Source organism: Eleutherodactylus coqui, chromosome 6, assembly GCF_035609145.1.
Source record: "Eleutherodactylus coqui strain aEleCoq1 chromosome 6, aEleCoq1.hap1, whole genome shotgun sequence".
NCBI lineage: Eukaryota > Metazoa > Chordata > Amphibia > Anura > Eleutherodactylidae > Eleutherodactylus > Eleutherodactylus coqui.
The window spans coordinates 126,909,729-126,922,677 of NC_089842.1; the positions used below are offsets into that span (position 1 = coordinate 126,909,729).

General features: G+C 41.7%; 1 protein-coding gene across 1 annotated transcript in view; it reads left to right on the plus strand.

Annotated features, from left to right (window-relative positions):
* Positions 1-12,176, plus strand: part of EFCAB11 (EF-hand calcium binding domain 11) — a 47,242-nt gene extending 35,066 nt beyond the window's left edge. The window contains exon 6 of the mRNA XM_066607571.1: positions 11,513-12,176. Coding sequence (XP_066463668.1) covers positions 11,513-11,594 — 82 coding nt within the window. The 3' untranslated portion in view covers positions 11,595-12,176. The remainder of the gene's footprint in view (positions 1-11,512) is intronic.
* Positions 12,177-12,949: the final 773 nt, after the last annotated feature.

The window sequence follows — 12,949 nt, forward strand, 5'->3', positions numbered from 1 at the left end:
GAAATACATTTAAATGGAATATATTTGCTCAATCTTTCAGCAGCTGAATTACCCAGCGCTCCTATACTCCTGCAATTGCCCGGCGGGGCATCCCTTGCAATCCCGAGGTTTGCTTCACAGCAGCATGCAAATGCGGGGAGGCCAGCCTCCTGCAGTCCGGCGCTTCTAATTGAGCCGCTGGCTTTTACACCCATGCAGGCCTCTGCAGCAGGTGGGACTTCTGGCTGGTGTGCAGCTCGGGGGAGGGTAACTGCTGTACAGTGAGTCTATGCCTGCCGCAACTGTACAGTTCTGCCAAATGACAGCCAGCCGCCTTACTCCCTTCCATAGGAAGTGTAATGCTACCGGTATATATGGCATGTTCCTATCTCTCTCGTGACTACGCAGTTATGCCACGAGCCATCTGCCTCATTACTCAGATTAGGTGCAGTAACGATAGTACAGCGAGACTCCATATCTCTCCTGACTGTCCCATGACGACCCTGTCACAGGAGGAGTATGTGTAGTACCGGGAGAATCTATACATCTTATGCCTTGGTATATAGAGATGAGCGAGTATACTCGCTAAGGGCAATTGCTTGATCGAGCATTGCCCTTAGCGAGTACCTGCCCGCTTGGGAGCAAAGATTCGGCTGCCGGCGACGGGCGGGGAGCTGCCGCAACTCACCGCTCCCCCACGCCGGCAGCCAAACCTTTTCTCCGGAGCGGGGAGATACTCGCTAAGGACAATGCTCAATCGAGTAATTGTCCTTAGCGAGTATGCTCGCTCATCTCTATTGGTATATCATCACTGCTCTATGATGATATTCGTAAACTAATTAATAAAATATCATAGTTACCTCACACGGTGAACACCGGAATTGTTGTTTTTTTTAGTCACTTCGATATTAAAACACCATAAAATTTAGATCATTATTATTTAGTTTAATGCACCATTAATTCCTGGAGGCTATACAAAGGAAAACAGGAGTTTGAGTGCCTTACATAAGATACAAACTAGTGCAATAAATATGTACTAAATGACTGATACAGGGGAAGGACAATCTATAGGGTTAGTTTGGTATAAATTGTGTAACGCTGTAATTATACTGACCTGCAGAATAACACTAAAGGGGTTGTACCAGAATAGACTTTTATTATCCATAGGATAGATGATAAAAGTCTGATTGGTGGGCTCTCACACCTGTAACCTCCACCGATTTGAAGACAGGGGTCACATGTCCTCTTCTTCTTGTCACTGCGGGCTGGCGGTGCCTACCCGCAGTGATATCAGACTGTTGGAGCGGTGGCCATGGCTCCATTTTAATGGGGCTGTCTAAAATAACCGAGCACAAGTGCTTGGCCATCTCATCTCTAGAAGTCCCAGTGAAAATGAAAGAAGCAGCACCGCGAATGTGTGAATGCCGCTGCATTCAATCTTTTCCTCTCTGTAGAAGGGGAATGGGTTATGTAAGCCCGCAGTGAGGAGTAGAGCACCCACATTATCACGATCGCTAGGGATCTCAGCAGAGCCTCTCACTGATCGGACCTTTATCAAACTACTAACAACCACTTGTCCGTCCGTGAGTGAGTTACATGCTTCGCCATTGATCACCTGACGGTGATGTCATCAAATTTCCTTCATCCCAAGTCAGTGAGTTACATGCTACGCCCTGATCACATGACTGTCACGTCATTACATGTCCTATTCCATAGCTATTGAGGCCACAGGGATTTGTAGGGGATGCATAACTCACTCGGGATGACCCATGGATGAAGAACCTGTGATAACATCACCGTCTTGTGATTAGGGGCGGAGCATGTATCTCACTCCGGATGGTCAGGGGGCGGAGCAAGATAGGTGCTCCACCCCTGATCACATGACGGGGTGAAGGACCTTTGATGACATCATCAAGCGAGTGAGTTACATCATCCGCCCCCAATCACATGACTGTGACGTCAATAAAGGTCTTGTAAGTACACAGCTGCTGTCCGGGTAGGTGTTCGTTAGTATTCCATAAGCAATTGAGGCCACGGGGGTTTGTAGGGGATGGAATACTAACGAACACCTACAGCAGCTGTGTGCTTACAAGATGTCAACGTCATGTGATCAGTCACCTGTTTGGGAGCAGTCATGGGTCACATGACCAGAGGGTGATTAATGTGTGCAGGACTCTGCTGTGCTGCTTTTCATCCCTGTTGTATGAATAATGTATGTAGCAGAGCTGTATGTGATGTACATGTAACAGTGCTGTGTGTGTGTGAAGTGCATGCAGCAGAGCTGTGTGGCGCATTGCGCCACCAGAAACGCTGGTACTATATAACTTCCTGATAATTACTAGTAACCTATAGATAGATGATAAAAACCTATTCTGGTATAACCCCTTTAAATGGTCACTGACCTTTCATTTACACTTTGAATAAATCAATAGTAGAGGCGAATATTAAAAAAACGTTGTAATATATCTTATCGGAGAAAAAGCCTTTCTTGGCTCTGTTCAAATATCCATTCATCATTTTCCTTGTTCGGATTCATCATAGGTACAGAACAGTAAAAATTATGGACTTGACAGACGGTCTCCATAGACTATAATGGTGTCCCTACCTTTTCCCGGAAAAATTGATGCAACATTGTCTGACTTTTTTTAATCAAAGACACAGCCTCCGCAATAGATGTAAACACGGTGTTTTTCCACTTATCAGGCTACTTTCCACTCTTTTACTAAACTGTTCACTCTGAAAAAACACTAAAATTCATAGCTCACCGACAGATCAGATTACATTATAGAAGTCTATGGTGTTTCTAATGTACACACGGCAGCTTAGGCTTCTTTCACACTAGCATTGTGTTTTCTGTTTCCCTGTTTCATGATGGGAGCAGGAAAATGACCGTCTTACGATGGAACCAAATGGCGCTGAACAGAGATTATTGACTGTAATGAAGTCCATTTGTTTTCTATCTGGCATTTTCCCAGATGAAATAGTTAAGCGTGCCGCGCTATTTCCTCTGTGATTTTCATGAAAATTCATTAAGGAGCCTCTGAACAGAACCGCTTATGTGAACGAAGCCTTATTCTAAATACTCACCTGAAATGTTAGGTATGCTTTAACATCTTACTGCTCAATGACATGTGGTACATTAAAAAAAATTCCTCCACCAACAAAAATGGCCCTCATACAGCTTTGTTGGCCAAAAGAAAAAAAACCCATAACTCTTGGAAGATAAGAATGAAAACACAACAACAAAAATAATGGCTGTTACAATGGGGATTGTCTAAAAGTTTAAAGGACCATTCCAGTTATTTATTTATTTTTTAGTCGTTCATTATGGAAAAATGAAATGGCCTTTTAAGAAATTAAACAAGTTGCAGGACATAGTCTAAACATTAAAGGCAACTATTTCTCACCTATTTTATCTCGACCCTTCCAATGCCATTGCCCCGGGGTCCTTGCAGCTCTTTATTTTCTTGCACCGATGCAATGCCGTACATTTACATGAACGCTACAGCCCACCACGGGCCATACATGCTAGGGCTCTGAAAATAAGAGAAATGGAATATTTGCATATTACCCAGAGGAGCGTAAATGGCCTTTTAACCCTTTCCAATCCACTGTCTGACGTCTAAAGACATTATGATTTAAGGCTGTACAGCTCCGATGTTGGAAGACATCCTCTCTGCTGTTGGAGCCTATCCAACGTGTCACCTCATGCAGTACTGGCTTTAGCCAGCATGTAGCGCTGTTGTATAACGGTAGAAAAAGAGTAAGCCCTCTAGGAAAACCAGGATACAAATTGGATTGGAAAGGGTTAAGTCTCCTCCTCATCGTCTAGGTGCTCGCCCTTAGGAGAAAAGATAGCGTTTCTGATCCAGGGCTCAGAAACAGTCGGGGCCCGGGAAGATATATTAAAAACTTGTGACGAAAGACTAAGAATGTTTTACAAAAATATTAACAAAACTCATCAAAAACCTTTGGAAACTGAGATTATTAAAAATGTCCAGTCACGTGAATCTGCACTTTTCAGATCCGTATTTTGCAGCTTTCCACACATAACTATCACACATACACGGACCACTGGGTTGTGCTGTTTGCAGGTACGTCTGTGTGCAAGTCTGTCAAAATAGAAAAGAAAGTTGTATTGGGTAGTCACAAGTGAATTCATTGAGCAAAGAGTATTTTCAGATGACTATTCAAGAATAAGCTGCCGTGTACATGAGGTATAACACTATTTCTGACACGACGGTTGATTCACACTAGCATTTAGCCTTCTTTCAGCCTTTCCATTTCTGTGTTCCATTTTGGAGCAGAGAGGGAATTAAAACGAAATTTAACTTTTCCGTTTTTACCACCATTGATTTCAGTGGGGCTTTTAAAACACAGAAAGCCCTCTGTTTGCTTCCATTCCATTAAGTTTCTCTTTTTTTAACAGATTGGAAGCAAATGTAAAGCTTTCCGTTTGCTTTCTGTTTTTTTTAAAAACGCCATTGAAATCAATGGTGGTAAAAATGGAACTGTTTAATTCCATTTTAGTTCTGTTTCTATGCTCCAAAAGCGGAACAGGGAGATGGAACGCCTGAATGAAGGCTAAACGTTACTGTGAAATGATAGACTTGGATCCTGCGTTTATCACCAGCTTTCTCCTCTGCTGGCTTTATTTGTAATTCTGGATTTCTTCTACTCTTATTCTCATAGCACATACAGAGGCATAACAACAACATAGAGGACAGTGTACAGCTGAACTAAGCAGTATAGATGTGACTTCAGGATCCGTCGAACAAAGTAATTCACTTGCCTATACTATTGCGGTACTTTATATTGAGGTCAAATTACCAAAAAAAGGTTTATTTTGATGAAGCAATAACAGAGTTTGTCCTTTGGAAAACTCAGAAATGCATTTTCTGAATTATGAATTTCTGAAATGATTCTGACCGGCTTTGGCTGTTGTTTCGTCCATGGATAATAATTTGGTAATGAAATCCAAAAAATAATAAACTATAGATGTAGCAGTAGTACTTAGAATTATACCTATGATGTAATGTTCACTTATGGATAGTTATTGTGTTCAGTTTGGAGGGGCCCGAATTAATCTTTGTGCCTGGCACACTGCTATCCCAGCCATTCTCTATAACCACACTATACTCCACCCAGGCAATGAAAAATGCAAACATGGATTCCATTCTAGGGTAATATGAGAAGAGAATGATGATAGAGGACTACTATCTGAGACTCTAACGTTTAATAGGGAGCCCACAGTGAATTAAGATTTCAAACACTGATTTCAGGGGTGCAGGGCTACATATGCATGACTCAGCACCCTTACAGTCAGGCTCTTCCAGCAAAGTGGTGTACTAGAAAGCATGAACACTCTGCATTTTACTCCATGACCTCTTTATTCTGGCAGGCCCTATCAGTGTGCTCTTTGACATGTTGTTAAAACCTATGAAAAAGAGAAATTCCCTTTTTAAAAGTAGAGAATAAAACAAGCACAGTACTGTATCCTGAAATTGTGACAAAACACGACGATTTGACCAGACCATTGGAATACATGGGGATTGCTGTTCCTTTTTACCCTGCCCCATTGTCGGGCAAATGAGTGTTGGAAGGAACATGCATGCCCGAATCAGCCTTTGTTAAAAGGACCTTTAGAGCTGGACCTTTAGGCACCACTCTACAACAGACATGCACCAATGAACGCATCAGCAAGTGCACTATTAGTCACTTGGACTAAGTGTAGAGCACCCGGGCTAAAGTTAGGCATTCTTTTTTTTTTGTCAACTGATGTCCATTCTGTAGGGAAAGTTTTCAGGTATTTAAACCCCCCCTCAGGGTGCTCCTATACATGGAAAGGAGCTGTCTATCACAGTAGTTACATCTGGCTGCTGTGCGAATACAAAACCGTACACCACACTGCCACCAAATATAAGCACCGCCTGAGACCAGCAATGCTGAAGAGGAGGATAAAGACTTGACCATGTGATGCGAGAGTGTGTCATTTTCATACAATTCATTAGGGATCCCCCCATAGACTAGAATTAAACACATCAACTCATTACCAAGTACAGACATTTTCATTAAATGACAACATCTTACCGGGAAAAGATGCGGTGCCGCTCATCCCTCGCCGCCGCCGTTTATATTAAGAAGAATCAAATGAACACAACAAGCTCAGAGAATTAATACAAAGTCTCCACGGCTGGACGACCAGGCGCACTTCCTTGCGTTTTTACAATATTTGCAAACACATTTGGCAAAATAATTTCACGGTGAAAAATGAACATTTATCGCGGGAGATGAACATTAGAGAGAATGGTGCCGGTGACGCTTTATCTGTTTTGCTTCATTTCAGAATTGTTGGGGGAAAAAATAGCAAATTCTCGTCTCTGCAAAAAACAGATTAATTTTTAATTCGTCTTGAGGGAATTGATTCTAACAAAATATATTACACTGATAGCGTTCTTGTAGTTAAGCGAACGTCCGGCGTCCTGAGTGTTCTAATTATAAGCAGTTCAAGCACAGTAGAGTTACTGCCTTTTCTGCATCGTTAAAGGGGTATCATGGTTTTATGTAAGCAAAGTTTCATTGTTGTATAATGCAACATTCTGCAATATTTGGTTTTAATTATTGCCATTTTTCAAAACTCTGCTTGTTGTCAGTGAATGAAAATGACACCGAAGGCAAGTTATAGTGAAGAACTAAGACACTTAAGTATGTTAGAAATTTCCAGAATTTTTCATTATACGGTATTCTTTCTATTAAAGTGGACCACTCCTCCTTGATGTGAATCCTACAAAGATTTATCCAGGTGTCGCAATTTAGTAAGATAGTTAATACAGCCGAAGCAAAACCGACTGTCTACCGTAATTTGAAAAAACAGTGAGGATTTTATTAATGCCCAGTAATGGGAAACATGATAACAGCCATTGTGATAAATCTACTGTGCGTGCAGCTTTAGTGAATAATCAAAAGTAATGACTGCAGCTGCTGGAATATTACCCGCAGTGAATGAAGTTCTTGCAGTATTGAACACTTCCAGTTGTTAGTAATGAGGATGAGACATTTTATATGATTATATAGATGGATGTTTTGTTTCTCATCTCAGTTAATCCTGTTTAAAGGAGAACTATGATCCTCCCTCATCTATAATTATAATCTCTCTCGTGAATGTAATATCGGTTGTTCAACATTTCTTCTCATGCTAATAAGTGTTATGTTATCACCAGTGTTTTAAAGATAAAGAAAGCAAACTTGTGTCAACTTATAAACATGACTATATCTCTCAGCATTCCCAGATTGTTCCGTATCTACACAGATTCTGGGAAGCAACACATTTACATTGGGCTCTATACAGCATATGATGTAGGAAAAGCTTAGTTCCCTCCCTGCATTTCACAATTGCAATCAAAATTAGTCACTTTTAATGCAAATTAGTTTATTTTCCAAATTTACAACTTTTATCTGTTTACAAAAAAACTATCAAACGAACAATTTAAATGGCTCAACACAGCTAATATAACAAGTGGTTAATCCAAATTCAATACAAAATGCCACTTTTAACATCTATTGCAGTCTCAGAATTATTTAATCCTCTGAATAGAATCCTTTATAAGAACACACATTTGCAAATTGGGCATTGTCAAGCACACCTGATGCAACTAATCAAGGGCTTCATTAGTTACATCAGGTGTGCTTGAGATAAAACACATCACATACCTGGACTGGCTAGGGCATTGTTTACTGTGATGTTTGATTACATGTTAGAAATATGTCCATTTCAAGAGTGGTCCAAAACGTTAAGAGAAGAGATCATTGCTTTTCATAAACAAGGAAACTGATACAAAAAGACAACATCTTCTCCTCCTCATTCAAACATGCTATCATATCCCCACTGCTAAAGAAACCAACTCTTGACTCGACCGCTGCTGCCAACTACCGGCCCATTTCAAGTCTCCCCCCTCATCTCCAAACTACTAGAACACCTGGTTTACTCTCCCCTTATAAGTTATCTTTCAGAAAACTCTATTCTTGACCCCCTACAGTCCAGCTTTCGCCCTCTACACTCGACAGAAACCGCCCTGACTAAAGTGTCAAACGACCTCCTGATGGCTAAATCGAGGAATGACTACTCTCCACTGATCCTCCTGAACCTCTCAGCAGCATTTGACACTGTTGACCACAAACGCCTTAATATGCTTTGCTCCGTCGGACTAAAGCACACTGTTCTCTCCTGGTTCTCCGCCTACCTATCTGACTGCTCATTCAGCGTCTCCTTAGCAGGCTCCACCTCCTCTCCTCTTCCCCTAGCTGTTGGGGTTCCCCAGGGCTTGGTCCTCGGTCCCCTCCTCTTCTCCATCTACACAGCCCCTATTGGACAAACCATCAGGAGATTTGGCTGTCAGTACCATCTTTAAGCTGTCTCCTGCACCTGAAGAACATCGCAAGAATCTGCCCTTTTCTCACCGTGGATATACTAAAAACGTTTACCGTCGCCCTCATCCACTCTCGGCTCAATTATTGCATCTTGCTGCTGATCGGCCTTCCCTGCACCAGACTCTCCCCTCTCCAATCCATCCTGATTGCGGCAGCCAGACTCATCTTTCTGTCCAGACGCTGATTGGATGCGTCTGCCCTGTGCTAATCACTGCACTGTCTGCCCGTCAAATACAGAATTCATTTTTAACTCCCCACTCTCATCCACAAAGCCATTCAGAGCACCGCACCCCACTTCATCGCTTCCCCATCTCAATCCACCACCCAGCCCGTGCCCTGCGCTCTACCAATGAAATTCAGATTAAGCACCCCTGTAAATCGAACCTCTTATACCTACCTCCAAGACTTCTCCAGAGCAGCACTAGTCCTCTGGAACGCACTACCGAAAACTATCCGGGCAATCGCCGACACACAAAACTTCAGGCATGCTCTAAAAACGCATCTCTGCAGTGAGGCATACCATATCCCCTAAACCAAACCCCTCTTTATTCTGCCTGATAACATGCTCCCTGTCCTACTGATTGCAATCCTTGGTAGTCGCAATCAACTGCCCCCTGCAGTCATACCGATTTAGCCTCTATACAGCTCAATTAGACCAGTGGTTCTCAACGTGGGCGTTATTGCCCCCTGGGTGTGTTTTTACATCTCAAGGGGCGGTGAAACATAAAGTGTGTGGCAGGGGGGGGCGTTCTGTGTTTGCTTTGATGATTTTTTTTTTTGTCTAGTAACTACATTTTTCTAAAAATTAGTAGTGATACCTCGATTTTCATTGATAATCTGTCCGAAAACAATCGGCGAAAACCAAGGCGATTATTTCCATATGAATCACTTACATGTAATGGGAGTTGTGTGCAGCCTGCCCGCCTCGATCATATAATGTGTGACTTTTTTATAACTCTGACTCTGCTACAGATCAATCACACTTCATAACACTGAATAACCTACAGCACAACCTAACCCCCTGTATTCTATAATGCTGCTGATTGGCTGGAACCGCTTCAAATTTTCACTTGTGTGGGTCTCTGGCAGTTGTAGTCTTAGTGTATGGCAAGTGTCTTTTCAGAACGTAATACAGATTCAAACAGGTGGGAACTTGAAGTGCCGTCTTTTCAGAACACTGATATTAACTACAACTCCCAGAGACCCACACAATTGAAATTTCCAGCCAATCACCGGCATTATGAAATACAGTGAGTTAGGTTGTTCTTTAGGTTATCCAGCGTGATTGATCTGTAGCGGAGTCAGGGAGTTATAAAAGTCATACATCATTATACGGTAGAGCGAAATAAGCAGTGCATTCTTGAAGCATACTTTATAAAAATGGCTGAGAAGAAGAAATGCTGTCAATATTCAATTGAATACTTGAAACGCAGATTCATCCCTTCTCCGACAAACGGACAGCTTTCCTTGTGCCTCATTTGTGAAAAGGCATTTTCGAATGGAGCTATGAAGCATTTGAGACTGAGTGATTACCTTGCAAAAATGGGTAAGCCTATTTCATATTTCCAAGGTTTAAAGTCAAAGTTGGAGAACCGCAGCACTGTAGGCAAGCTATTTAAAAAATCTGCTCTCAATGATGACAAAGGCCTCCTTCTTCCTATAAAGCCGAAGGGACACAAGGTTTCAATAATGACTTATGAAAAACCCTATGAACCCTCCATGTAGCTGGCAAATCAAGTTCATAAGCAAGCGGGTTTAATACACGCGGCGCATCTGTGGCAACATCAGCTGCAGGACAGGCAGACGGAGTAGAAATAGCTGTAAGGAAGCGAGGATGCTGACCATTTACGCAACGGAATGGAGACACCCCAGTGGAAGAACAAGTACAGTCATTTAGCGCAAACTCTGCCAACAGCAGGAATTCTGCCCACTGATGAGCCTTTTCGCTAGGAAAAAAACGGTAAATATTGCACTAAATCCTGGTTCTTCCGCTCCGTCTGACCATTAGTTTGCGGGTGGCATGCTGACGAGAAGGAAAGTGACATTCCCTGGTTCCTACAGAAGGCTCACCATATTTATTATTGTATCCGCAATTAACCTGTTCTTAAGTATTTAGCACCTACATTTTGGCAGCTAATGTAGCTAACTAAAGTACTATTTTGGTAATTTCATAGAATCCTAGACTGGTAGAGTTGGAAGGTACCTCCAGGATCATCGGGTCCAACCCCCTGCTCAATGCAGGATTCACTAAATAACCCCAGACAGATATTTCTCCAGCCTTTGAAGATTTCCATTGAAGGAGAACTCGCCACCTCCTGTGGTAACCTGTTCCACTCCATAAATTTTTAAAGACATGTTTTCAAAATTAATGCTAATCTGTTGAACACTATCAAACTTTCCCGAAAAAAGTAGTCAGTATTTTAATTTGTACTTTTAACTTTGTAAACAAGGTAAACTTTGACTGGGTTTAAACTTGTAAGGAGCAGGACCCCCACCCCTACTGTCTCCATCAATTAATTACTACATGTAACAGTGGTTTTGTTTCTGTTCCCCGTCTTGTAAGCGCTGCGGAAATATGTTGGCGCTATGTAAATAAAGATTATTATTATTATGTATCTAATGGTTCAGCATTGAGCTCTGATGCTAGTGCCATTCACTATCTCTGCATCATTAATTAGAATTTTCTAAAAACGTGGGGACCTATTTAAGACAAATATTGTTTATCAAAAAGTTAAAAATAAAGGTGAGTGTTTTTTTTTTTGTAGGAATACTCCAGATGCGTTATTAAGGGGGTATTTCTATCGTAGACATCCGTAACCCCCATAAATGTGAATGGATAGAACTGCACACATGCACAGTCACTTTTCCATTATTTAAGTACCACTGTAACCCATAGGATGCTTGTTGGGAGTCCCAGTACTGAAGATAGGTGTGGGTCCCAGAGGTGATGCACATCCATCATCTGACGATGACATAATTGCTATGCATATGCCATAAGTGTCTAAGGTGGGAACACCCTTTTAAGACCCTGTAGATTAGTATAGATTATTATTAGTAATTAGTATTAGTTAGTATTAGTATACTAACCTCTCTGTTTCTCCTGCAGGGAAGTGGATGGAGACTCTGATGGACTTGTCTGCTACAAAGACTTTGAATGTGTTATGAATTATGGTGAGGATGAAGATTAGACCAAGTCTATTAACCAATCACATGACCTAATAATTACCAACTTAGGCCATGTTTACATGACTGATAGCAAGTTGCGCCTGAGATTGTTCCTGTGCTGTGTGGGTCACCGGACATTTGCATGTACTACTCTTGTGTGAGACTTGCACGAAAACAGCACATGTTGCAACTTTACTGTCTCGTAGCACGCATCGCTGCGATAGATAGAAAAAACACCCGTGTTAATAGACCCATTGCAAACAATGGGTTCTATTTTCGTGCGAGTTTTGTGCGTCCAGCAATGCTCACACCTCACACGAGAATATCGACTGTGTAAATACTGACTATATGAGCATTTTTCCTAATGTTAAGGCCAGACGGGGCAGGTGAAAAACAGGTGGCCAAGGAGGCCGCAGAGCATTTCTGATAGATCTTTAAAATTGTTTATTGCTTCTCTAGTCCTAATAGCTCTGCGGTTTTATAGGTAACCTACAGGTCCACTCAGCCATTAACAACAACCAAAAGATAAGCAATCCATTCTTAGTTTCAAAAACAGACAGAAAAAGACTTTTCTTACAGCTGCGCTTCACCACCGGCCCTTTAGATGATAAGGGAATAAGCTTCTAAAAACCGCAGTTAATAGCAAGCTAATTTTATTCCCCAAAATGACCATACACATAGAATAGTAAAAGCAACGTGTTTCTGCGTCAACTGACGCCTTTATCAAGCTTATAATGGTCCTATTCTATCACACATATAAATATATAGACAACATACCTTAATCAAATGTCCCAAATAGAGTACATCTGATCTCCTTCCCTGCACCATGCTGGACGCCGGTCTCCCGCGTGTGTGCAGGTGGCGGAGTTCCCTGTAACCCTGCTCACGTCATCTGACAGGTCCTACGATGTACGTGCGTTCCACCTTGGGTATCGCGCTACGTCCCCCGTCATCGCTATCACGTGGGGGGCGTAGTTGGCATGAGCTCATCACGTACCTGCCTCCAGTCTATTCCGTTGCACGGAGCTCTACTACTGACTGGGCAGATTACAATACACGGGATAGCGATCCCCATAGATGGAGCGCAGTACAGAAACAAATCTTTTAAAATTACACCGGGGCTTCTAACAAATACTACAGACGAAATATCCAGAAACATACATTATATCACTTATATCCCCCCTAAAGCTCAATGGATAGATATATATAAAAATGTTATACTGTCCATAAATATCAATAAATAATACATAAATTCACATACAAAAAGTTAATAAAGACATCCATAAATATATAATACTATTTTTAACAAATCACTAACAATCACTGTCATAAAGAACCTCAATATCTTAATAAAAGTAATCTTCAATAATACATCCAA